The 27,224-nt window shown below is 42.7% G+C and overlaps 1 protein-coding gene across 2 annotated transcripts in view; it reads left to right on the forward strand.

The window, feature by feature from the left end:
* The window catches only part of LOC101074687 (receptor tyrosine-protein kinase erbB-4), a 177,059-nt gene extending 163,007 nt beyond the window's left edge, over positions 1 to 14,052 (forward strand). Inside the window, exons 22-28 of one of the 2 annotated variants that reach the window (XM_011611218.2) lie at positions 695 to 770; positions 2,163 to 2,309; positions 3,445 to 3,542; positions 3,991 to 4,161; positions 6,421 to 6,670; positions 7,338 to 7,499; positions 7,632 to 14,052. In XM_011611218.2, the coding sequence (XP_011609520.2) occupies positions 695 to 770; positions 2,163 to 2,309; positions 3,445 to 3,542; positions 3,991 to 4,161; positions 6,421 to 6,670; positions 7,338 to 7,499; positions 7,632 to 8,278 (1,551 nt within the window). In that variant the 3' untranslated portion in view covers positions 8,279 to 14,052. The remainder of the gene's footprint in view (positions 1 to 694; positions 771 to 2,162; positions 2,310 to 3,444; positions 3,543 to 3,990; positions 4,162 to 6,420; positions 6,671 to 7,337; positions 7,500 to 7,631) is intronic. The other variant, XM_011611221.2, reaches the window with a different exon arrangement.
* The last annotated feature ends 13,172 nt before the right edge of the window (positions 14,053 to 27,224 follow it).

Below are 27,224 nucleotides of genomic sequence, written 5' to 3' on the forward strand. Positions count from 1 at the left end.
GAGGGAGGTACTTAGCACTCCTCAAAAAGAGATACTCCTCCGCTCTGTTGGACCGTTTTATTTACCACTGGGGAACGGAGATCTCTAAACTCTAAACGTAGTGAACAAAGACGTGCTCAGAGCTGTGCACTCACGGGCTCCTGGCCAAGGCTTTGTTGATCCTTTCCATCTTGTTTTTGTTTTAAAAGCCTCTTGTCTCAGGAAAGCCCGATTTATCCCCTCTCACCCATTTTCTAGTACGTCCATCATGGTTTGTGTCAGTGCAGACGATTGTGGTATTATCCCCTCCACCGAGAACAAGACAGACACACGCAGACATTGTCTCCGCCTCTCAGCCTCCAACACTGTAATCAATAGAGTTGGCCTTCAAATCTAATCACAGTGTTAAGCTGTGTTCCAGACCGCTGTGCTGTTTGGCCCGTCTTAGTTCTATAATGTTTGTGTGTGTGTGTGTGTGTGTGTGTGTGTGCATGTGCGTGTGCTTGTGTGTGTTTGCACGCTCATGTGTATGTGTGTGTGAGTGTGTGTTGGTTATATATGGTAAGTGAGGACTCAAATAAGTATTTGCACTACAGAAGGAGGACATCTTTGTTTGGTAGCCACCTGTCTCACTTTCTTTGCCATTCAACAACAAAAGTTCTAAAAACATGTGTGAGTAGGCTGTGATTCTAATGCTGCCCCTTGTGTCTGGCAGATGGCCATCAAATGGATGGCCCTGGAGTGCATCCACTACAGGAAGTTTACTCATCAGAGTGACGTGTGGAGTTACGGTAAGGCTGGACAAAAAGCAAGACTGGATACAGTGATGGGCAACATGAGTGGAGCTCTGCATATTCGAATGGTCTCAGTTGTTTTTTGTTGATTTGGTCATTAAAATGAGCATGCTTCAAATTGTAAAATAATTTTTTTGCACAACTTTTGTGACTGGTTTTCTGTAGAGGGAGTCTTTTGTGAGTAATTGAAGTAATATGTACATGTTCTTTTCTTAATTCACACCATTTAGATTCATGTTATTCTCCTTCCCCATTTCCCTTCCATCTTCTCTTCCTAACAGTAGAGAATTTTACTGTTAATATTTGTACTCAGCTGTAAACTTTTGTGGAATAAGATCAAATTTTATTTGAAATATTTCTGAATTGGAATGGGTTCCAGGAATGGATCCAATTTCTTCCTGTATTTTATATTTTCAATGCCAGATGCCACCAAATTTAACAAAGTAGATTAAAAAAGAAAAAAAAAGATTTGCCTAGTTTAAAGATACACTCCTCCAACTTTGCATGTTGCACCCACGTACGCTGAGACTTTCACTTCATAATATGCTTTTTTGGAAGAGAAATGTAAGACAAAAAACCTGATCTGACTCCAGTACAGAAATGATTCCATCACTATGGAGATAATTAGCGGAGAGTGAGCATCAATGTCTGACATGCTGACTTGGAAATGAAAACAAAGCCCAGTGCTGAACCAGAGCGCACTTAAAAATGTCTACAGTGTCAAGACACAATAGAAAATGAATCTAAAGCAATCAGACTCGTAGTAAAATATTCCTCCCATTTAGATCTTGCAATATTTAAATTAGGTTTTACAGTCATCAGTGTGTCAGCCTCTGCACTTATGAGACTCTTATTGCTATAGTGCTGCCATAAAGTCATTAAAAAAGCATTCTGGAACAAAAAAAACTACACAAGATGGTTCATATCAAAGAGAATAAAATGTGTTTGATTAAAAGTATCAGTGTGGTTTAGCGTGTCTGCGTCCCCAGCAGGCCTTTATGTCTGCAGGCTATTATACTTCCATGTGCATTTACTGTGCTTAGCACTCATTAGCTCATTGACATGATTAAAGCTGATGAGTGCAGAAAGTTCCCTTTGACTGATGACTTTGAGGAGTCTGATTAGTTCCTCTGTCCTCTGTTGACTTGCCATCTCTTTTGCACACTTCATTTCACTCCATCCCATTCTGGTCTCCTTCTATTCTCTCATTCCTTGGTGACCTCTCAAGATTCTTCTGTAGTCTTGTACAGTGCTTTGCTTCTGTGTTCCTCTCTACTTCTTTATTTTTCGTCTCTAAATTCACTTTTATCTCTCTGATCTTTAAACTGCTCTTTTCTGTGTTTCGGCATATGGTATCTCCATAATTTGGCTCTACATTTCTCGTTTTAGGGGTCACCATTTGGGAGCTAATGACATTTGGAGGGAAGCCGTACGATGGGATTTCCACCAGGGACATCCCTGACCTGCTGGAGAAAGGAGAGCGCCTTCCTCAGCCCCCCATCTGCACCATTGATGTGTACATGGTCATGGTCAAATGTACGTAAGACTAAGAGAATCCAGTCCAAATATCAGTTAATGACCCGATTAACTAGTTTCTCACCTTTAATACAGCCAAAGGTGATAAATATCCATTGAAACATCTTTCAGAACCTGTTTGTTTGGGGGGGGGTTTGTGACCTCCACATGCACGTGGACATTCGGTGCTGTCGTGGCCCTGGGCAGGAGATCACAGGAAGTGACGTGACCTCTGGCCGCTTCAGCCAGGGGGTGATTGTGGGGGGGTGTCACTCGGTGCCAGCTTCACCTCAGCACCATCTTAGCTTACTTAGCTTCCAAGCTACAGCCTCTGGGCCTCCATGTCACCTTGGCTCGTCCTGACACGCTGTACCTGTGCCAACCTGGCGAGCAGCAACACGCTCAGCGAGCCGAGGTCACTCTCACCTGCCTGTTCCCCAACTATTTTTTACACCAATAAATGCATATCCAGACATGTAAATGTAAAGGCGCTGCACGAGATTCTCCTGGGCACAAATGTGGATAAAAGACGCTACGCACACAGTGTCAAATGTCTTGCTTCTGTTTGCGTTCAGCGTGTCTGTTTCTTTTGATCTGTGTCTCTTTTATTGGATGCCTGGATGAGCTGTTCTCTGGGCCAGACCACGTGACGGCTTTGGCTCTATCCCCTCGTATTCGGCACAAAATTGGCAGACACGATCTGTTACTCCATATGGCCATTCCATTGATGAAACGGCATCTTAAGCGAGGGGAATGTCATTAAAATGAACAGAACTCTGAAAATATGGGAATTGTTTGATATGGGACAAACAACATATGAAGTATCAGCTTTTCATCGATTTCTGATGCATATTTGCATGCAGTGATGTATTTTATAGTATTATCAGCTGTTCAGGAATATAGATCAACTTTGCTGCAGGAACAACGTGCAATCAGGGGTCAAAGATGTGCAGTCCGGAAGTTTTCAGTCCCTTTCGCCTTTTTCACCTGCTGTTACGTTGCTGAAAAATCAAAACGCATCAAATATTCTCTCTTCTATCTATACTCAATGCTTAGAACGACAAGGTAAAAAGTGAATTTTAAAAAGATGTGTTATATTAAATGTATTAAAAAGAGAAAAAACAAAAGTATTGCTTTGACATTTAACGTATTCCAGGCTGGATGATCGATGCCGACAGTCGGCCCAAGTTCAAGGAGCTGGCTGCAGAGTTCACTCGGATGGCTCGTGATCCCCAGAGGTACCTGGTCATCCAGGTATGACGCGTTGATCCCAATCACGCAGATTTAAATTGCCTATTACACAAGATAATAGAGTTTTCCTGCCGTCTGCTTCTTTAATAGACCTTGTAATAGGTCGCATTATAATTTTCTGGGTTTTTTGACATTGGTAATCTTGTAATAACAATATTTTCTAAAAAAAAATTGGTAAGGAAATTAGCAGTGGATTTATTTATTTAATCCAATTAGCTCATCTTTTCTTTTCTTTTTTTAGTTTGCCTAAAAAAGATAAGCTTAATTTTATCCGGCAGAGGGAAAATTCACTGCTAAAGCAGCTCACACAGACAGTAAAGTGCAAACATACATTTTGCATTCAGAAAGAAAAAAGCGTTTGGGATTTTAGAAAAAACATATATCTTTGCTGTGCATGCAAATGTGACGCATAACATTACAAACCTGCAACTGAACTTGTGCCTCTGCTCAGGGTGACGATTGCATGAAGCTGCCAGGCCCAAATGACAGTAAGTTCTTCCAGAGCCTCCTGGCTGAGGAGGAGCTGGAGGACCTGATGGATGCAGAGGAGTACCTGGTGCCGCACTCCTTCAACATCCCACCGTTGGCGTACACCCCACGCACGCGCATGGACTCCAACAAGGTTTTCTTTTTTCATTAATACCATGTTTCATTAACACCTTGCAGTAAGAAATATTTCCAATTCAATTACAATTTGTTACAGTTCTAACATAATAATGCAGGTTTATCTATTTGTGGTTCACTTTTTAAGTAGGTTAGTTTTTGTTGCTGGCCCTCTCTTCCATTTGGTTCTGGGTTTAGCATCAGGCTGACAGCACTGAGATGGAAACAGAGGCAATATTAAGTCAAACAAGCAAACAGATCATTGAGATTGTTCCTCTTAAGTGATCTACGATTGAGCTTTCTCAGCGTGTGCTGCAGGAGTCTAATGTTTGAGCCTGAGATATTGAGATCTCAGAACAGAACTCACACAGCTTCTGTGTTTTCGCTCTCATCTCCTGTCCGCTCGCTCTTTTTCTGCCAGCTCCACTCGGTCTTTTGCCGTCGTGAAACTATGGTAATTGCCTTCCAAATTGCCGTTTACAGCCAGATTCCCTCGATTCTTTAACTGCTCGCTGTCTGTCTTTGGACTTTAATCTATCACAAAACCAGCCAGAGCCAGACAACTCATCCGTTTTGTATTCCAGCATCCCTCTGTGTTCAAGTCGGGATAAAAATACTCACCGAATGCCAATGAGAGACACGGCTCCTTTTCTGGTCCATCTCAGTGAGGTGACACATTAGTTGTTTGCAGAATATTTTGAAAGTTCGCCACACTTTCAGAGCTCTCTTTTTCACAGTGCACACTGAATTAATGAGATGTAAATTTTAGCAGTCTTCTCCCACAATACACACAAACTAACATAAACAGGACTGGCATCAACATACAATTTACAGATGTAAATATTTCTATATCCACACAGATTTAGCTCGTTATTAACATAAATAGATATCTAAATTGCGGCCCAAGGCCAAATACTTTCTCAGCTTTTGACGTTCATTTAAAATGACGCTGCCTACCTGACTTTTCAAATATTCAAGAGCACTACTAGTCATTTAAACTGCACAAAAATGCCCTGTTAGATATCTCAATGATGGTGTGTGTGTGTGTGTGGGGGGGGGGGGGGGGGGGGATGTGATAAAGGGCCCTCAAGGCTGTCTGCTGGATTACCATGATAAAATGCCGGAGGGTACCCTGCTGGCTCAGAAAATGTGATGAATTTCCAACCATGTCTCAGCTTTACCACAAGAAGGTTGCTGAAGGTCCATCACGCACCCAGTTGACACACTGGTTTTCTGCACGCATTGGTGCAATTCACCCTCCTTGCACCATGGATAATAATAAAGTAACGTTGACATTTTATCGCTCGTCAACTTCAAGTATTTGTTTCTAAAGGTGTGGTAGTTTAAATTTGTGTGTGAATTATGTTTTTCCAGTTCTCAGTAATTTTCTGAGCTGCATAAGAAGTCCAGATTGTCTCAGACACCCAGAACCTGACCAGCACACAGGCAACAGTGAAAAAACTTTTTTAACAGGGAGAAACCTTGAGCAGGACCAGGGTTATTCTGAAAGGCTGAATAAAGGAGAAGGACAGATAGGCTAAGGGAGAAGGGCAAGAACTAGAAAAAGAACCCAGTGTTACTATCTGCAACTATGTTAATCTGTCAGAAAGCCAATGCTCTCTGTCCGATTTGGGATTCAATCCCATGACTTTGATCATCGCTCAGAAATTCTGGAACTTGAGTCACTTTTTGGTGTGATTTAACCATGAAAAAAAAAACATGAAATGAAAAGAAAAACAAATTCCAGAGTTTTCTTATTTGCATAGTCCTGGACTTTTAATGGGATGTGCAAGAGGAATTAAGAAAATACAGTAAGGGAATGAGAAACGCAGCAGAAATGTCTTGGTGGAAACCAGATAAATTGAAATAAAGCGCCCAATAGTGTTCAAAGAAAGAGACACACACAGGCACGTAGCAGGACAGGGCTGATATGGTTGCTTTAAGACGCTGCTGCATGCAGCTATTTAATTAAAATCATTTTAATTAATTCGTCCTTGGCAGTCCTGTTGAGAACTGCTGGTTGTCTCTCATGCTTGTCATGACTTAACATTACAGACAACAATGGCACAAATAAGCTTTTTTGAATCTTTGAATGTGTTTGTTTGTTTGTTTAAATTGGGCCAGATTTAGAGCTAAATATTGGAGAACACAAACATCTTTAGAATACCGGAGCGGAAATAAAGAGGAATTCCACACGTTCTGCTTTAGTTTGTTTCTCCATCTCTTTATGTTGAATCCTGCTTCTCTCTGTTTAACCCTCGCCAACTTCTCTTTCTAGAACCAGTTTGGCTATCAAGACCCCAGTTTTAGCATGGAAAAAATGCTGGCTACCTTGCCGAGGGGGGTCTCCGGTGCCTCAGTGTCCGGAGGCTGTCTGCCCACTCAGGACTTGGCCTCAGGGGTGCAGGTGGGGGGTGGATTTATTCGCAGCAACCAAGACGACCCCCGTTGCAATGGCACCCTGAAGAAGCAGGCCTCCCCAAGGACAGGCACCCTGGGGGCAGTCTCGGCTCTGACTACAGGACAAGGTAAAGCACAGTGTTTTCAGCAGAATAATGATCCCCACACTAAGTGTGCAAAAGTCGGATAAATAGCAGAACACAATCTTTAAAATGAAGCCATCTGTTTCTCTTACTGTGATAAATGCGTTTTGCCCACATTGTTGAAGATCTTAAGCTTTGATCTCGCTCCCGATTGTAAACATATTACCGCGTATCAGAGTCATAATTTGCATTTGTTGTGCTGGGTTTTCAAAATCTATCAAAATGCATTTCTACAGCGTTCAGCTCATTTGTATTGTGTTGGGTTTTAAATCACGTTCTTTGCATTGATCTCAAATGGTTTTTTTCCTGGTCTGTTCGCATGGCCAGGAGCCAACTTTGCTTTGGTTGGAGATTATCTTTGTAATTCCAGGTTTTTTATTAAAGCGTTTAATGTTATGGCTAATCACTCTTATGACAGCGGATCACTTATCACTCACTCATCATTAGGCTGAGTCAAAGATTTCAGCACTTGTACAACATAACAGCAGAGACTAGGCAACGGTGGCAGGTCCAAAAACAAAATTTAAGATCCTCTCATTAAAATTCAGACACGTCAACATTAGTCACCGTCCAAGATGTTCCTCATAAAATGAAATGGAACAGAGGATCCTAAAAACAAGTGGTTATTTAAATTTGTGTGGTTCCCATGCAGGTATGGCTTCTAAAGTACCCCTTTTTGCTTTCCAAAAAGGTGGGGGAGATGACAGCAGCGGTCAACGTTACAGTGCTGATCCAACCGGTCTGTTATCAGAACGAGGAGCGAAAGGAGACCAGGATGGCTACATGGCCGCCATGAGAGACAAGAAAATCTCAGGTGATTTTGTCACTATGTAGCCATTGACAGAAATCTAGATCAAATGTGTCTTTATGTTTTGATTACAGCATCTAATCGAGTCTCACCATCTTACTTATTTTTGAATTTTTTATTCCAATTATCTCAACCCAGTGGAAGAAAACCCCTTTGTGACGCGCCGTAGGAATGGCGACGCACATGCGGTGATGGATGGAGCAGGCTGCCACACCCTCCACATAGCTGCAGCTGCAGCTGCACCCAAGAATCAGCACATTCACGGGGACGATGAGTACATCAACGAGCCTCTGTACCTGAATACTTTCCTAAACCCTGGGGACAAGAACGGATTAACCGGTGGGGTCTCCATTCCTGGCCTTGGCTCCTTAGCTGCCCAGGCAGCCTCACAAACAGCCACCCAATCAGCACCAAGCCACACTGTCTCCACCTCTGGATACGCAGTCGCACCCGGCCATCTCCCCCACCTGTCATACCCATCACACACCATGCATTCTGGCCATTCCGGACATGCGCTTCACTCTGGCATAGCTAGCAACACCATCATGAAAAATAAGAAGGCCAATTTTGACAATCCCGAATACTGGCAGCACAGTCTACCCCCGAAGTCTTCGCTCCACAACCCCGAGTACCTGCAGGACTGCAGCACGCGCTTCTTCTACCGACAGAATGGACGCATTCGTCCCGCTGTTGCAGAGAACCAGGAGTACCTGTCAGAGGCAGCGATGAAAGCCGGCAACGTTTTGCCACCGCCTCCCTACAGACAGAGGAACACTGTAGTGTAGTGACCCACCTGTAGCACAGTGGAGGAACGGAAAAAGGAAACTGGGGGAGGATCAGATATGAACAGTCCTTTCATTTTTAAACAGTGACTGGGGTTCTCCTAACAACCTCTGTGGCATGACTTTTCTGATCACCCTGACAGGACTGGTAGAGGAATAGCCTTACACAACACGCTAACCAACTTTTTTTGCACCGTCCTTGACTCACACACTCAAAACTACTCAGACAACTCCGAGCTGCTGCTCTACAGCACCGTTCTACCATTTTTGAGCAGAAAGGTACCAAACTAATAAAAACAAAGATGCTTATAAAGAGGCAGAGGAGATTCAAACTAAGATTGTCCCAAAGACAGGATTGTTGCTGCCCCATCCATGTTTCTCCCTCCTTCACCCATTGAAATGTACCCAATTCAAGTCACACTCGTTGCTATTGGTTGTGTGCAGGCTCTCAAATGGCACAAGCACTGGGAGGAGTGGCGTACTGAGTAGGCGAGATGAGCTTTTTCCACACGCATGACTTTCATGCCAACCATATCATGCCTAAGACATGTTAACATGGCTGCACCCGAACGCACCACTGATAAACCTTACATTAACTCATGAATAAATACGAGCATAGACCCTCAAAGATAAGCCGCTACCACCTGAATTGTATTCCAGCAGTGCGCTTGTGCCGTGTCGATAATGGCAGGCGGTGATTCAGCACGTACAAGGGGTCAACAGGAAAGTAAATGTCACCAGTTTTATGGAAATTACCCACCTTCACCCAGTGGTCGGTGGAAACCATGCAACAGATTATCGACGTGGCTCGTGTGGGATTTGAAAGGTTGATCACTTAAAAGATCCCGGTGCCACTTTTGTTGCTTTTTCATGCCGATGTCGTGAGAAAAGCACGGCACTTCTCACTTCACACTGACATTCTGTCATTTTGAGGCCTGGTGGGACAAAGAAATCCAGTTGAAAGTGTGTGAGAGTGATTCAGCCTCCACTCTGGCTTCCCTAGCTATAACAACAGGAAAAATTAAATAAAGCAGAGGAACAATATCCTTAATTGAACTCATTTTGAGTTTCAGAAACATTCAGGAACGCATCTCAGATGGATAATATAACTCAATTAATCTGACTTTTTGAATCTTACCATTTTTATTATTCTCTGTGTTTCAAACCTCAGCAGAGATAATTAGGATGATAAAATCTCCTGGACTATTTTCTCAGGCACTGAAATGTTCCCTCCTTTTCATTCCCATTAAAGGACTGACCCTTTAATTAAAAACACACCCTCCCTAAGAACTTTTCTCCATTGCGATCTCCTTTATTGTGACAAAAGCGCCATTTTAACATTAATCTGCGTTTCTTTGAGATATCTTTCTGTGACTGAGTGATAATTTTATGAAATTTAGATACCACATAATGCTCATATATGCCTGACTCCTGGCATACGGGGGCGTGACATCCAAAGCTCATGGGAAGAGCCAGACATCACATCTGTGCTGCTCATCTGGATCATTGCTTTCTCCTGTCTCATATTTTATGGAGAATAATAATCTTTCAGTGAAAATCCAGCTGTGGCACACATGACCAAGTTATTATTAGAAGTTAAATCCACTGACAGGGAGTCAGAATCCTTAAATTGCATCCTTAAACCACTCGCACTACAAGAAAATCTGGGAAGATAATCATTTCCAAACAGCCTTGTCTGGAAAAGCTCTGCTCTTCCCTGGAACGGTAAACCGGACCTCATACTGACCCAACTGTCCTTTAGCCTGAGCGCAGCTTTACTTCATTTGTCCCTCTTTTCAGTCTTCTGTCATTTATGTGAACTTTTATTGGGTCTTAATGTAAATTTGTGCAAGAGCACAAGTGGCCTCTCCAAGCTTTTTATGAGGAGAAACTTTGGTCCAGCGTGTCTGTTTAAGTTATTACCCATAAGGCATTAGTGGGAGTGCTTGTAGACTGCTGTACGGTGTGTTTAAGTGCACTGACAGCAGTGGAGGGTCACCAGAAGCTTTGTAATGGATCCATGTGGAAAAATAAAGTCAATCTCCTGGAGAAGAAAGCCTACTAGTGCTACTCCCGTCACAAGGGGCTTTTAGCTTTTTGAATGCTAATTCATCCACTCCCCACTGTTGTTCTGCAGGGAAATCACGCTACCCAATGTCTCTCCCTGTGCACCAGCTGAGAAACCCTGCACGACAGGCAATAGGATGTAATCCCGCAGCGAGGGGGAAAGCGTGATATTGCCATTCCAGAAATGTTATCCAACCAATGCATCAATGTTACAAAAGCTAGTGAGGGAAATGGTGCAAGTCCACTGTAAGCGACAGAGGGGACCGAAGACGATTACCATTCTCAGGCTCACCTTAGTGGCGATTGCAGCAACAGAAAGCAGCACGATGGTGGTCAAATGTCAACACCAATCAGATTCTCATCTCAAAAATAGAATGAGACACAAAGGGAATCAAACAGCAACTGTTTTTAATTGGAACATACATTTCTAAAAAGGTGGATTTTAAGTCGGTTTTATTCATTAATCAATGTATAGAATCGATGTGGTCATCCCAGTCGGCAACACCAACTGATCAAAGTTTGTTGATTTATTGAAGCCAGTCCAGAATCAGTGCTGGATCCACATTGTTGAGATCATTATGGATCCATGATGAATGCAGACAATGTGGGTTTTATATCTTTAAACTGTGTAGCCTCTTAATTGTTCTGGTGTAAAACTGGGTCAACCCATCCTGATTCTGTGTCGTGCCCTTTGAGAGCATGCACGTGGTGTAAATGACACTATTCTGAGTGTGTGTGTGTGTGTGTGTGTGTGTGTGTGTGTGTGTGTGTGCGTGCGTGCGTGCGTGCGTGTGCGTGCGTGTGTGTGCGTGCGTGGGGCCATTTTGCTGGGTCCACAACTTCAAAGTTGTGTTTGAAGGTTAAGACGTGGTTTTAAGGTTGATGTTAGAATTGGGGTTAGGGTTAGGCGTGTGTGAGTGTGCGCGTGCATGTGTGTTTGAAACAATTTCAAACATCACCTACCATATACAGCTGATATTCCCTTTAAGGACAGAAGACTGGTGGATGAGCCCCCTGAACTTGTGTGCTTTGTTGCAGTTTTAAATGCATTGATCTTGTTTTAATCTATTTGCCTATTTTAACATTAGTTTTCCAGTTTTTGTTGCTGAATGGGACAAATTCAATTTTTCATTCCAATGAACTTCATACTGTGTGTAGTTGAAGTAAAGATAGCCATTTTTAAGGGATTTTTAAAGGGAGAATATAAAGCAGCTGATAAACAACTGTTAGCGAAGGCAATTGAGCTGCATTTGGCTAATATATACTTTTCTCTGATTGATATGTGCATATATTCTACCGTCCCAGGATCAAAAGGTCAAAGCCTGGTTGAGAAAGCACAGTTTCCAGTGTTTTTGAATTAATGGTAAAATTGTAACATAATTGTCCTGTCATCAAATGGTAAAGATGTATAGCTAATAGGACATGCTACAATTTTACCGCTGTTTAAAAAAGATAGTATTTTTATAGACAGATTAACGGAGGCCAGGGACATTTGTAAATAGGAGCTTCTTTTTTCCGGATAAAGATTTTTTTTGTTTCTATTCCATCTTGCAATTTTGCAATTTAGTGGTCTACTGTACATGTACTTTTCTTTCTTTGGGGAATATCTGTTTTCAGTATGTATATATAGTAAATATCTACACCTTCTATATAAATATATATATTCTGTAAATGTAATTTGAAGAGTGAATTCTGATTTGGAAAAGGCAGGGTATCTTGTCCCCCCTCCTCTACCCTCTTTTGCCCTGTGATTGTGTCACTATACGAACCTTCCTTCCTTTGTTGGTGTATTATTCCTCCGCTATCAGCCACACTTCTTTCACTATCATCTGCCTGTTTTTTTTTTACATTTTGTAAACCTTTCAATGCTCTTGCAATACTAATGAATATTTAATTATTTATTCCCATAATTCCCGTCTCTTCACCCTGTTATTGACCCACCAGTGTCGCCTCACACTCTGGTTTTGAAGTTTGTGTGTTGAAGTTTTCTCTCCCGTTTGCACTGAATTCAGTGGTTTGTGTTTGTTTTTTTTTGTTTTCGTAGTTAGCTCGACATGTTCTGGGCAATACTGATTGAATTGTGTAGCAATATCCTGGCCACCCCCCCCACCCAACCTCCCGTTCCCCACCTGCAAACTTTCTTTTAGCAAATCCCATCTGAACACGGTAATCAGATGGCACCCTGCTGTGGGGTAAAAGAACTGGACTGGGGAACTCGGGGGTATTCCTGGTGAAAAAGCACACAGTGCTAAATGCGAAGGGTGGGGTGTGGGGGCAAGCTACGGTGGATCTGGCATTGGAATATATGTTGTGTTTGTTTCTGCAGGGTTAACTTCAAATGTAACGTTCAATCTTGTACAGATTACAGTTCTACGAAGGGGAAAACAACATTTGAACTGTGTTTTATAAAACTTGGATTTTTCGCCGTTTAAAAAACCTGATAAAGGGAGAATTTACGTTTCCATTCCGTCATTCAGACCTCAGCAACAAACGGGCGGTTTTTAAACACTGGGTGCGATTTTTAGCCTGGTCAGGTCAGCTACTACAGGTTAAGAGGATCTTCTGAAGAGTTCAAGCCACCTTTTCCACTCAACGTTTTTACATTTGTTGACTGGCACCAAAACCATTTTTCTCTGACTTTTAGGTTTTCCGTTTAGCTAACGTGTTCGTAATGACAAAACATCACAGTACCATGGAGAGAATGATGTGCATGTGCACACACGTAGGAGAATAGATACATCGGGAAGCACAACTTGTCAGCTGAAGCATTTGTTCACTCGTGTTAGAAAATGTCAGGAATTACAGCAGCTTACAGAAATGAGCCAGAGCTTTTGCCCTGTCTAATAATACTGTGTTCCACTTTATCAAGGGGGAATAATGTTTGGATTTTTTCTTCTGTGAGTATCAGATGCAACTATGATTTTGGTGGCAGTCTTGTCATTTTTGAACGTAACCATCAGCTGGGTTTCCATTACGCTTTTTGCACAAAGTATTTCTGAAATTTGATAAAGTGTACCTGTTTCCATGGAGGGGTCTTTTGGGCAAAGATGGACGTTCAAAACTCATTCGTAAACATGTTGGTAGTTACAAACATGCTGTAGTTACATCAACAGCGGTGGCCTTGACAATATTAAATATTGCCAATATTAATTTCTCTGAGTGCTAACAAAACAGTTCATCTCCTCTTCTGTCCATGTTGTCACGTGACTCCACACGTCAAGTTCAGTGTCACATGAATGCAATGTTTCCATTGCACTTTTGTGACATATTTGTATATCGTAACATTAGAAATTCCTCCTGACAAGAGCATAAAAAACGTTTAATGAAATCTGAGAGGTTTTTCTGAAATTCAGGTGTTTCAATTACCAGCTTTTTTGTTGTTGCGCTATTTTGGAATTGTGCATTTCGAAGGGTAATGAAAATCCAGCTAGTGTAATAAGGTGAAGAGGTCATATTAGAAGCTTCACAGAAGTTGATGTGTATGTTCTAACACGTACTGAAGTCACAAGAAATAACAATGTTCATAAAGTCGTGGTTTTGTATGAATCACTAGAATCGACGAGGACGGCGTTTCCATGTTAAGTGTTCACCACACTGAACAATTGACACATTTCCCAACATTTAAAATATGTATTCCCGCCATTTTGTTACATGAATCTGTCAAAACTATATTTTTAATTCAATATGAATAAAGATCAGTCAATATTTAAGCGTGGACTGTACTGATTAACATTATTTTCATGTGGTTTGGGGGTCTGGCAGACATGTCCCAGAACACAAATGGAAACTACACTTTAACATTAAATAATTCTCACTCAGAAGATCGCTCTACTTGCAGTTTATCCATATATCAACGAACCTTACAGCTTTTTACATTTGCCTATTACGTGGTTCCTACACTATTGTTAAAATATTCAATATTTATTACAAATTTTTGTTTTGCCATGCATGTTCATGTCTGAAGCACCTTGTGTCATTGTTGCATAAACTGGTTAGTAAACAGTGTAAATAGTGGAGGTTAACATTAGCCAAAGTTAGCAATTAGCCTGCTTATTGTAATAACAAAGAGGTACTGACAGAGGAAGATTTGAGTTTAGAACCATCTCAAAGTGGGGGCTAAACTCATGATGAGAGGCAGCAGCTTAAGGGCAAAAAATGTAAAAACACTGTCACCTCTGGTCTTTGGCCTTGAGGGCTGATAAAGGTCACTGGATGGCTGATTGCAGGGACTTCATGGCAGACCAGGACACCAAAAGGAGAATATAATATAATAATTGATAGAAAAACAGTGGAAAAACAGTTTTTCTATCAATTATTATGCCTATTCTTGATGCACATTAGCTGCAGATTACAGATGCTAATAAACAAGGTACGACTCCTGCTGGCTGAGTGCTGATAACAGGTGTTTTGCAACAGTACAGTCTGTCACTAATAATAACTCTGGAACTATAATAATGATGAATTATTATTGCTTCCCACAAGTTCTCAGAAAAAATATCTGATAACCTATCTCAGAGTAGTTCCGCATTATCTTTGTTTTATCAGTTCAATCACCTCCGAATGAACGCCTCACTCCACCCTCGCTGCACCATCATCTCCAGCATAATGAGAGAACCTGCAGCTGGCTCCTCTGTTCACCACGGGAGAACTTTCTCCACCAAACCCAGATCACTTCACTTCTACTCCTTAAAATTCTGCAGCTTTGGCATCCTTGATGGGCTAAAAACCACCAAACCCAGAGTAGATCCCAGGCTGGAGGACACCACCGGCTTCCTCAGGCAACGCTGCAGGCAGGAGGAACGCAAGCGGAAGAAGGTTGAGCTTCATGTGTCACTGAGGACATCCCAGCTACACAGCAGAAGGCTGTTAAAGAGCCAACGTTAGACTGTATGCTCGACGCTAGCAGCCACCATTTTCGAAGCCCCTCATCTTCTATCGGTATGAAAATGAGTGACAGTTTAACCCCGGGTGAGTAACTGCACCTCTTTCACAGGGCTGTTACGCTTTCTGGGCTCTGTTCCATGGTGTGGCGATGACACTCTGACTCCACTCCCGTTCATCACCATCTCAATCTTCCTGATTGATTATTGTGCGTTCAGGCAAACACGCTGCTATGAATTAATAAGGGACCCTTGCAGAGCTCGCGGGCTTATCTTCTTCCCGCCGTGCACCAGGAGTGCAGGGGCCTGACACCATCGGTGCCCTCGGCAAAGATGGATCCTGACACTTCTGGTACGTGGAGTGAGGCTTTTCGCCCTCTCCACGGCTCCCGTCACTGTGAGACACGGCCCCGTGTCAGATGGCAGCTTGCTGTCAAACAACCCAGGCGCCAGGGTTGTGTGGCCTGGAGCTAATATCAAACCTTTATGAAGCCCAGATGTGCACATCTTCAGCTGATTATATCTTTAGGTTAAGGAAGTGTCAAATCGTACAATGACCTAACGCCCATCTGCACACACATGCACGCACACAGACTCACACCGGCTCTCCTGAGGAGGCCCGATAATAAAGTGCTATTACCTCTAAGACTTGCTCCCACATGATAGATGCCTCATTTCTGGGGCTGATGACATTTTATGGCATTATCATAGGAAATCCAATAACCAGATTTGGATCGTGAAGCCTCCGCTCTGTGCAAAGTCAAATCACTTGCCTTTAGATGGTAATAGAGTATGAGCGAAACAATCTGTCACTGCCTCCTCCCTTGCACACACACACCCCTGACGAAGCGTATGGATTTTTACCTGATATGAGGGATGATGAGTGCAGGTGGACGCAAATGACGTGAGATGTCTTGAGCTGAATGGATCGGCCCGGGCCTCGGGGTGGATAAAAGCGAGGGGCCTTTTTCTGGCAGTGCATCGATCAGCCCAAGAGGTGCGAGTGCGGGAGAGCAAAACTCCGCTTACGTGCACATTTATGTCGGGGCTCTCGGAGTGCCGGAAGAAGTCGGGTTAAGGCGTGTGCAGCGTACCGACACGCTAAAGAAGCGATGAGACCTCGTCCTCACCTGCTTGCACCTTTTTAAAAGATGCCTGAAACTAGTGTGAAGGATGCCTAGTGGTGCTGAGGAGCCACTGCAGCATGCCACCACCTGGAGCCAGTTTTCCATTTAAAGTCACAGAACACTGTCTATAAAACTTGTTGGGTTTTTTTTCCTCTCAGAGAGCCAGTGGTGAGGGTAGCTGCCTCTAAATCCCTGCATGTTGGCAGTCTGTGATTGAACGGACTGTACAAATCCCAGTAAGCAGCGTCCGTGATCCTTCTTGAGAGCTTTCATTATGGAACAGAATATTGGCTTCTCTTCACGGGCTGTCTGTCTCTAAAGGCAGCAGTCTCTCTAGAAACACACACACACACAATTACCAACAACATGTAGACAACCTGGGGATAAAACTGATCTAAATCTCTGCGCCTGAATCTGAGTCGTTACACTGCAAACTCGGTTGCCGCCAGTCCCTTATAGCCCTGAAATACGCTGATACCCACCGGGGTTTTGTCCTTTTTCTCTGCCAACCAACAGCAATCTATTCCAACCAGGATGGTGTCTGAATATAATCATAGTTTTGCAACCCACCTTGATGAAATCAGAGCACTGGAAGATTCACTTTAAGAACAATCAGCACAGTCAGCACATTTATTGGCCAGAAGCTCCCTTTGTTCAGCCAGGCTGATGATCATTGCTCTATATTTAACCTTAATCGTTGTCTTTCCTGTTTACCCTCCATGTTCCCAACCTTCACAGAACGCAGCAATTATGTTTCATGCAAACTATGCAAAGTGGACTATAAATGAATGTGCTGATCTCTCCCAGGCTACATTTGCTCTCATGTGTGGATGCTGTTTGACTTTGTGCATGATGTGGTTTAAGTTAGCATCAAATGATGAAACGAGTTTTTCAGTCGTCTGTATTTAACCATTGGATGATCCTGAAGAATGATGTTCTAATAACATGTGAGCAGGCTGAAAAATGAACTGGCAGACTTGAGCGAGCAGACATCAACTCTTTGTAGCAATTATGTTGCATTCATGTGAAGCTAGGTCTCATCATAAAAAGCATAATTGTTTCCTTTGACGCACAAAACCTGCAGGTCTCTATTTTGTCTTCTATGGTTAAGGATTATTTTAGTCTTTCTGTAATGTGCAATCTGTTTGTTGCTGGTCAATTTGTTAGATGTTAATTATGAGCTGGAACAGGAGGAGGGATTTGAGCCCTTTATAGAAGGACGTTTGTGTATTCCTTGTAATTAAAGGGGGAGGAAGTCTTAGATTTAGGTTTTATTGGTATTTCAAGGGATGCGTCAGAGTCATATGAAGGGACAATCTGTAGCAGAAATTGTTGCAATTTTTGTAATGTTGCTGTTATTGGACGCCCCCGGCAGCCTTTTCCTGACAGTTTCCTCTCGGTGTTTTGTCAGTTGGACCTGAAAATCCCATTTTGGGGACTTGTAAGTTATCAAAATGTCAGTAGAACCCTGAAGGAATGGCTTTGATATTGTCTTGAACATTATTTTAAATGTGATTTTGTGATTATATCCAATCAGCTCCCCGGTCATCAAGGCTGATCACATTTAAGACCCCAGGTTGTATCCTATACGTCCCGTTTTTCATATTTTTCATTAAAGCAAATACTCACAGCGTATAAAAACACGAGGTTCAAACATGACTGGTCTTTGAATTATTTTAGACCACAAGATGGAGGACAGGAAATACAAAATCCTAATTAATGCTGCCACCGATCACATGATTCCAGTGTAAAGCTTTATCCTCTGAGCTTTTCAGCCGCGACGGTGGCTGAATCTGTCCTGTTTGAGCTGTGTGTTGACGGCTTCAGCCTCTTCCAACAGAGCCGTAACGACCGCCTGATAACCCTGTGTGGCTCCATGAATCCTTGTCTTGCTACTTGCAGGTAAAATGTAAGAAAGTAAGATGAGGACAACAGTTTGGCAAGCTTTACTGTTTGTGGGTGGCTGGTGTCTGTGTGCTGGCAAGTGAGCACATGGTAGGTGGGATCGTGGAAGACACCCCTCAGAGCTCTGCTGCAAAATGGAATGTAAGGGGGAAGCAGACGAGTTCTAAAATTATCATTTGTATTTTAACCAGAATGTATTTGATTCGGTTTGATTCAGTTTCAACTCACCTCTCTTCCTTCTTCCTGTTTGGGTGCTCAGGTAAAAATCTCTGGAAATATTTATTGGAATTGTCGCGAGGTGTTCTTAGAAGTCACCTGGCTGGGGATAAACTGGGGGAGTGTGAACTATAGAAGGCTCTCAGGTGTGAGAAAGGATGGGTCTGAACCCATTTCCTTCTCTCTAGGCTGCTTGTTGCCTTTGTGGCTTGGTCCATCTTACGCTTGGCGTCAGAAGAAACGTGAAGATGAAGTACTGATGATTATATATATAAGTATAAATCTATACTTAGATTTATATATATATATATATATATACACACTTCAGATTTAATCCTATCTTTCCATATACAGACAAAGGTTTTCTGCAGGTTTCTTTACCATCAAATTGAAGTTTAAGTTAAATTGTGCTTTTTTCTCCTGCTAAAAGTGAACCCATCATGTTGTGACAGAGAATATAATTATCATTTCTTCCTTTTCTTTGTATTTCCAGCATAAACAAAGAATGTGAGCAGGAGCCATATGGTTGAGCCCCCTCACGACCCTTTTTATTCATTTCTTTTTTTCAGTTTGGTATCAAATGAGAAGTGTTTGAAAGGCTTTGAAATCCTCCCACATCCTTCCCACTCTCATTTAGCCCTTCACATGTTTAAACCACGAGGGCCGCTGGAGGTTAAAGAGTCCAAGGAGGTGGCTGAGGAGGAGGAACGGAGCAGGAGAGCACGACGGGAGGATTGGGCCGGGATCTCCTGCCTCTCTGCCTTCCATCGCTCCGCAGGGTCCAAGGAAGTGTTCAAACAGCAAGAGTGCTGTTCTGGAATATACTACAAGGCGTGAAGGGACCTCTGTTGATTTTCTGTTTCAAACCACAAATGTTCCTTTTATGACAGCTCTTAAGATCAGAACTGAGTCGCACCAGCTGGCAGCTTTAATAGAAACAGCTCTGTGATCATCCTAAACTGTGAGAGGGCCAAACTTTGTAATATAGTTTGTAGATTTGTTCCCCAATCCTGAACTACAGCCATGATTCACTTTTTTTTTTTTTGTATTTAATTGCTTACTTACTTTCTTTAATTTCCCAAAAGCCTGTGTGACCACTCGGAAGAGAAACAAAGTAAACAGAACCTACAACAGGCATAAAGTTTCATTGATTAAATGAATTAATCAGGTTTACAGGCTTTAAAAAAATAAATTATAGTGCAGGTCCCACAAAAAATAAACATGTTCATGTAAATATGTTCACTCAACTCAGATCATAGTCATTCCTGCTTGTGCACGGACTAGTTTGACCTTGAGCGACTAACTTATTAACTCATTGTCCATGAGCCATTGCTGTTGACATCATAGGAAAATGAAAAATGGCCAAAATTAAGAATCTGAAAAAGTGCAAAGCAGCACCTACAGTATCCGACTCCGACAATAAACTAGTCACACAGTGGGAGAAAACAGCTGGTTCATCAAATATTTGAGGTGACATCAGGCTACACAATGCAAATATTTCCTTTCCCTTTTGAAGACTTAGGTAGAACACAGTGACAGATGCAGGAACTTTTAAAAAAAAAATTGGGGCTGTATCTTTAAAAATGCAGCGGGTCCGTTTGTCCTTCACCGTCTCTGATTTAGCTGATACATCTCGTTTTTAAAGTCAAAGAAAAATGCACACAAAATACAAAACAGCAGCTCACAAATAGTTGCACTGCAGTCGCACAAGGTGCCTCTGTGGCACAAAGCAATTACAAAGACAACACACGGACACACACAAAGACAAATTATCTCAGCGTCAGATAAAATCAGACTACATTGTTTCATTAATTTCAGTGTATATTAGCACTTCTTATTGTGATCATTTCCCCCTCTTTTTCCTGGGCCCCTGTCCTCCCCCAGCCTTTGAGGAAAACATCTGTGTCAAAAATGATCATCTTCCATTTCTCAGTGCTCTCTTTTAATTACAGTCGTGCAGTAATTTAAGATCAACCTGGGCTAAATGTATCATTTAAAATGATGATACATTTCCCTCGCATCTATGAGGCCCCCCATTAAGACCATTTCCAATTATGGGTGCATGGATGGGTTGAAGATCCTGTGTGGAATAACACTACCTTCCAACACTAACTTCTTTTTGGCACTAAACCCTAATCCCAACCCAAATAACTCCAATAAATTAAAGAAGAGAGAGCTGAGCCGGAAGGCAAGGCTCTCGACTTACCAGTCGATCTACGTCCCAGTCCTCACCTATGGCCATCAATGCTGGGTGATGACCAAAAGAACGAGTTTCCTCCGCAGGGTGGCCGGGCTCAGCCTTAGAGATAGGGTGAGAAGCTCGGACATCCGGGAGGGGCTCGGAGTAGAACCGCTGCTCCTCCACATCGAGAGGAGTCAATTGGGGTGGCTCGGGCATCTGGCTAGGATGCCTTCCGGACGCCTCCCTTTAGAGGTGTTCCGGACATGTCCCACCGGGAGGCGGCCACGTGGCCGGCCCAGGACTAGGTGGAGAGATCTCGCGCCTGGCTTGGGAGCGGCTGGGGGTTCCCCCGGAAGAGCTGATGGAAGTGGCCGGGGACAGGGCTGTCTGGGCATCCCTCCTGAAGCTGCTGCCCCCGCGACCCGGATCCGGATAAGCGGGAGAAAACGAAACGAAACACATCAGGCCCTTTCTTAACCTTTTTGTAGGAGGTGTTTCATTGTCCAATGTTTAGGGTTAGGGGGTTTATAAACAGGGCTTTGGGGTTCAATTCCAGGTGTGTTCGTGGAAAAAATATTGAGACAAAAGATGAGGGTGAGAGACTCAGGGCTGATGGCCCAACTGAGCGAAACACACGAGTCCACAAGGGGTCACTATTGGAATGAATAGGGTTGGGGGTTGGGCTAGTTGGATTGCATTGGGGCTTGTTGGGGCAGGTGGGGTTGCGTTGGTGTTATTTGGGACTGGTTGGGTGGTGTTGGGGCTAGTTGGGTCGGGTTGGGGTCAGGGTTGGACTGAGTTGGGGTTGGGTTGGGTTGGGCTGGGGCTAGTTGGGTTGGGGTCAGGGTTGGACTGAGTTGGGGTTGGGCTGGGGCTAGTTGGGTTGGGTTGGGGTCAGGGTTGGACTGAGTTGGGGTTGGGTTGGGTTGGGCTGGGGCTAGTTGGGTTGTCGTGAGGCTAATGTTTGACATAAAGGCTGCAAACTGGAACACAGGTGAACAAAATATAGGATTTTGGACATCAAAACTCACAAAACAACATGAGCACAGAGAAGCAGTTGGTGAGCCATTTTTTCCCCTTTAGGAAGTTTATGTAAAGGCTCTAAAAAACCCAAATCATCAATATGTGTGTCTCAAGTATCTGTAATTATCCCTGAAACAGTTACGTTTTCTGCATATTGAGCATTAATACGATAATCTTGAACAGGAGGCTAAAGTGCTTTGCTAAGTCTCACTAATTCAAACCTGCAGCCTCCTCATCAGCCTTTCTCCACAATCTTGTCCCTACTTTTCTCCTCAACACTGTTTGATAGCTAATCCCCTCTTATGAACACAAAGTCACGACCAGACAGTCTCACATTCACTTTTTTCCTCACCCGAGGACGACACTATCGGCTATCTCCCTGGCAGATTAAGGCCTTAGATTGCAGCACCATAAACAAGTACCTGATCAAAGCCCCCCGTCACGGATTATCTCCTTGAGAAAATATGGGCGGTAAAATTGACACAGGTAAAGCTGCAAAAATGTCAAGGAAGCCTGTTTCTTTATTGAGTTTCAGTTCAATATCTGAAAAAAGGAGATGTTGGCATTTGGAAATAAAAAACAGGCGGATAGTAAAAAATATGCAAGTTTGTCACTCTACTAGATAATAAATCTCCTTGTGTTGACATTCTAAGTTCTGTTTGCAGTGTTTCTCTACAGCCCACACATCAGAACCCAGTGGCTGCCTAGCTTTTGCTTCTTCATAATCTTATTTTATATGCTCGTATAATAAATTATACGAGGTGGAAATGATCCATAATCCAGCAGGTTTTCTGGTCCTTGTATCACAGCAGTGTAAATTGTGGTTATGTTGTCGGTAAGCCTCACATTCAGAGGAATCTTAAAATGATAAATAAACAGAGATCTTTATCAGATTCAGTCGAATGTGATGTAAATGTTATAACGCAACAGCCAAATATTCTGTGAGCTTCTGTCTATTGTATTAGCTTTCTAAACGCACTACTATCAGAAATATAAGAGCAGTAATAGTAATTGTTTGATTTCAGTTATTTCTTGTCTTGAATCAGAAACATCCTGTTCTCTCACATCAGGTTGCAGGAAAATGTGGGTTTTTTTTGTTTGGTTTTAAAAACAAAAAAAAAGAATGAAAGCTGCGTGTTACCTCAATTTTCTTCTGGAAGGAGTGTTTGAGGATTTAATTGATGAATAGCAGCTATAACAGGGAAGTCTGTCCTTCAATTGAACTTTAATTCATATGTGCATCAATCATTTCTGCCCCTTTGTACAACATAATGGATACTCACGGCTTTGATTACTGGACGTTTTGTCCTTGTGATGGTGTGTGTGTGTGTGTGTGTGTGTGTGTGTGTGTGCGTGTGTGTGTGTGTGTGTGTCTACAGGAGAAAAAAAGGATTTTTCACAGAGAATGGTAAACAGGGAAAGTTCTCTCTCTCTCTCGTCCCTCTGTGTCCCTCCTCTGTCTCCATTATGAAGTAAACAGTAAACAAGGCCTCAGCTGTGCTCTTTGCACACCACACCACTCAAATATTGAATTTGTCGTCCTTCGAGCCGGCAAACCAAAGCAACGTAAAAAGAACAGCAATAATTTAGGGGGAGAAACGTAGAGCGATATGAGAAGAGAGACAGAGTCACCTTAAAGATGATAACAGGACTCACACGTCAATGCCCATAATAATTCACAAACTGAATACCAATTGCCAGAGGCCAAAACTGATTGATTCTTGCCAGTATGCTACGCTTCTGCTTCAAGGCTACACTGCAGCTAAAGCAGACCCCCCTGTCTTAGCCCCTCCCCAGAAATGTACCAGCATGTTTCCGGGTCAGAAATATGACTGGTTCATTCCTTCCTTACACATTTCTGTTGACTGAAGGGCAAATTAAAGTCGGGACGTACAGAGAAGCACAAACACAAAAGCACAAAAGCTCAATATTGTCTGAGCTCAGGACAGCCTGCATAAAGGTGACGAATTTTACAATCTGCAACCTAAACCTCCAGTAAATACCAATCAATTTTTGATTTTGTCTGCAAGTTCAGAGTGGCGGTGGGTTTAATTCAGGCCCTACCATGTTATGACTGAATCAACATCACTCAAAAAAAACTCAGACACTGAAAACCATTAAAACGCCTTAATTCATCTTTGCCAAACTGAATGTCTTGTTGTGTGACACCTTTATCTTGGGACCCATTTGATATAAAGATCGTCTGTGGAATGAGTGATGGTGACGACTTGTCAGTGGCCCAGCAGGAGAGATGCTGTGTGTAATAACGGAACTGAGCAGCAAATGCTTTGTTTGCTCATAGAACCTGCAGGAACAAACTTACAGAAGGTTGGAGAGAAGAAAGAAAAGCAAGAATCCAGAGGCTCGTCGTGAGCAGTAGACAGCATGTAAACTAAGTTTGGAAACAAATATACAAATATTGTTAATTCTCAGAAATAAAGTGAGATTTATTTGCTCGGAGCACTTCTGTTTGTCTCCATGACGAAAGAGTAAACTCAACCCCCCCTGCTGAATTTATGACTTGAATTATTTTTGGCAGATATTCCTAAAGACCACTTCAAGTTGTTTTAATTTAAAGATCTCTTATTGAAATGAATGGAGCAGTTAGGCTCTTCTGACAGGTTAGATTTTACAGCATAATTACATTTCTTCTGGTCTGTGCTTGCAAATTTGTCTTGTTTTGAAGATAAATAGTTCAGAGCAACATAAGAACAGTGTGCTCATGCTGACACAGCCTGGATCTGCTTGAATCGTACTGAAGCCACAATTTAGCCACAGCTGCTGCATTTGGAGTCACCTCTATAGCCCTGGTTCTAAAGCCCCGCACATCTGTGGGGTCATTTACATCACCGTGAAAATATAAGAACTGGGAGGAACCTGATTACACCCGGGGGTGGTGGGAGATCAGCCTGCAGGGGACTGGGATGAGAAGTGAGTCCAGCCCTGGGAGGTGTTCTGGTAGCAGGAAGAGGCACCAGGATACCTTCAGAGCACTGCCGAGATACCCTTGAGCAAGGTACCGAACCCCCAAATGCTCACATGTGATGAGCTGGCGACTCATTCAGGGGTGGATCCTGCCTTCGCTCATAAGCAGCTGGGATGGGCTCCAGGCTTGGGGACACAGGGGTTTATGGGATAAAGCTGTCAAGCATTAAAATTTACATCCACTTTAGAATTGTAATAATCGAAAAGTCTCGCATTTAGTCCATTTATCATCTTTCTTTTGGAGTTGATGAATGAACGTAATGACGTTACCTTCAAGCTTCCTCTTATCTTCAAAACAGGCATTGTTGTCTTGTTGAAAGAGGTGACGCCTGCAGTCTTAACATAGCCATCCAAAGGAGGGAGATGAAAGTCCTGTTCAAATATAAACTGAGAAAAAAAACAATAATGTGCTGCTATTTTTAGGTTTACCGCTCATAAAGGGCAACGTTCCGCTACTTTATAGCAGGTTATAATCAAAATAATCATCCAATAAAAGGCAACAGACTCCTCAGATAGCGTCCTCGTCCACTTGCTGGTAATTATTGGAACACTTTTACCCTAATTTGACCAAAACACAGAATTTAACATAAAATTAGGAAATGCATGAAATGACCAACAGATGGGGAATGAAGAAACTTCTGTCCTGCTTAAGTCAGAACCTGCTGTCAGATTTAATGAGCACATCCATTTTATACCACGCCTGAATTAAAATGGCCAACCATGGCTCTAACCTCTGTTTTAAAATCAAATCAATCCAATTCCAGACTTTCCTCTTTGAACTTGTTGTGCAGGTAAAAGAAGGAGGGGGTCCACGTTTGTCTGTGGTCTCGGGTGGCCTTTTATATCTCCCCTCTCGGCAAGTGCGGAGGCACAGAAAAAGCCCATTAAGGCCTATCTTAATGAAGAGGGACAGGACACAATGGCGCTCTCCGAGAGCTGAGCGGTGATCAAAGAGGTAGATGAGATGTCCAGGCCCTCCACTCCTTCCCCAGTGGTTAAGTCTTTGGACTTCAGCCTTTGCCAATACAGCAGGACATGCTAATGAATGGCAAGAGAGCGCTGCAGGAACCATCAATGTCCCAATTTCTCATCAGGACTGCTCCCACTGGTCTTCCATTAACGTGCTCCCCCTCCCGTTTCCAGCGCTTTGTTTGAGGCGTCTGTCCATGCCACAATAGGTATTGTTCCTTCCATAAAGTGTTGGAGTTCTTTTAAGTGGAAAATAATAAGTAATTATATGGTTTAACTGACCTCCACAGTCAAAAAAGGCAGTTGAAGGTTTTTCACAGTTTGTTCTGATGGCACGTCTGTCAGGAAGATAAAGGCCTGTATCAAACATGTTAAAACCACTGAAAAGATGCAAAACTTCCCATAATGAGCATTCAGCATTATTGCACATTTTATAACTTTTTGCTAATTTTTATGAAGCAGAGAATTCACAAATACCAGGAAATCTTAAAACGAAAGCAAATAAAGAATCCAAATGTTAATGTGTGAAAGTCAGAAGGACGTGAGTGAGCTAATTTATTATTATAATTTAATAACTGCTCAAGGGCACTTCCATACATAAACCGCCGAGTCCCGGGACTAAACCAACGACCTTTGTGGCACTATGAACCACAAATGTAGAGGCAACGCCATCCCAGAAAACATTACAACAAAGAGGAGTGGAATTATTTAGTGGAGGGGGATGTTCCCATTAGAGTGATGAATGGTCTAATTATTGGAAATAAACAATCCCCAGAGATAAACGACAAACCCAGGACAACCATGAGAGATGAGCCACCGGATTACAGGCTGGATTAGGGAGGAGGTACAGTGTTTATGTCTTTCGAATTAATAATCATTGCTGCTGTTTACTGTATTAATAGATTAGCAGTACTTAAATGTTGATTGCTATCTATTATTTAATCTCTTTCATAATCCCGTTATGGTGCAGATGGATTGGGAAAACCAGAAACAGTCCTTTAATTCTATGGGGCGTCCTTAGGTGGTTCGTTCTGTTTAACAACTGCCCATAATAAGCAAGCCATAGCATATCTGACTGGGTAAACAGCAGACAGGCACCTACTGTATCCATGTTAGATGAGCAAACTCCTCATTCCTGGTCCTAATTACTCACTCCGTCTTTTAAAATATCACCACACATCTGTGATTATACCAGTGACCACAAAGACACCTACACACAGGCGCTTACAAAACTGCCATTAACTCAGTCAATGTCCCTTAGACACCAGCAAGTCCCAGTATCCCTTCTGGGCTCCGCCAATCAGCATCTTTTATGATCAATTATGCAGCCAGTCAGGAGGAACCGTCGGTCCTTTGGGTACAACGCGCTCAGGCCGACATGCCCGCACAACCGTTCCACGACACTTGAACCTTGATGGAGGAACCAAATGGAGAACAAGTGGTTTTCAGTGTTCACTATCCCCATTATCATCTCCATTCCCCTCTCGGAACACCCGTCATCCTGGGGAGGAGGCTGATCTTAGCGGGGAGAATCTTTTAGAATTCTAGAAGGTTATTAAAGGCTCAGAAATTGCTGCGCTATAATTATTTTTTTT

Source organism: Takifugu rubripes, chromosome 1, assembly GCF_901000725.2.
Source record: "Takifugu rubripes chromosome 1, fTakRub1.2, whole genome shotgun sequence".
Taxonomy (NCBI): domain Eukaryota; kingdom Metazoa; phylum Chordata; class Actinopteri; order Tetraodontiformes; family Tetraodontidae; genus Takifugu; species Takifugu rubripes.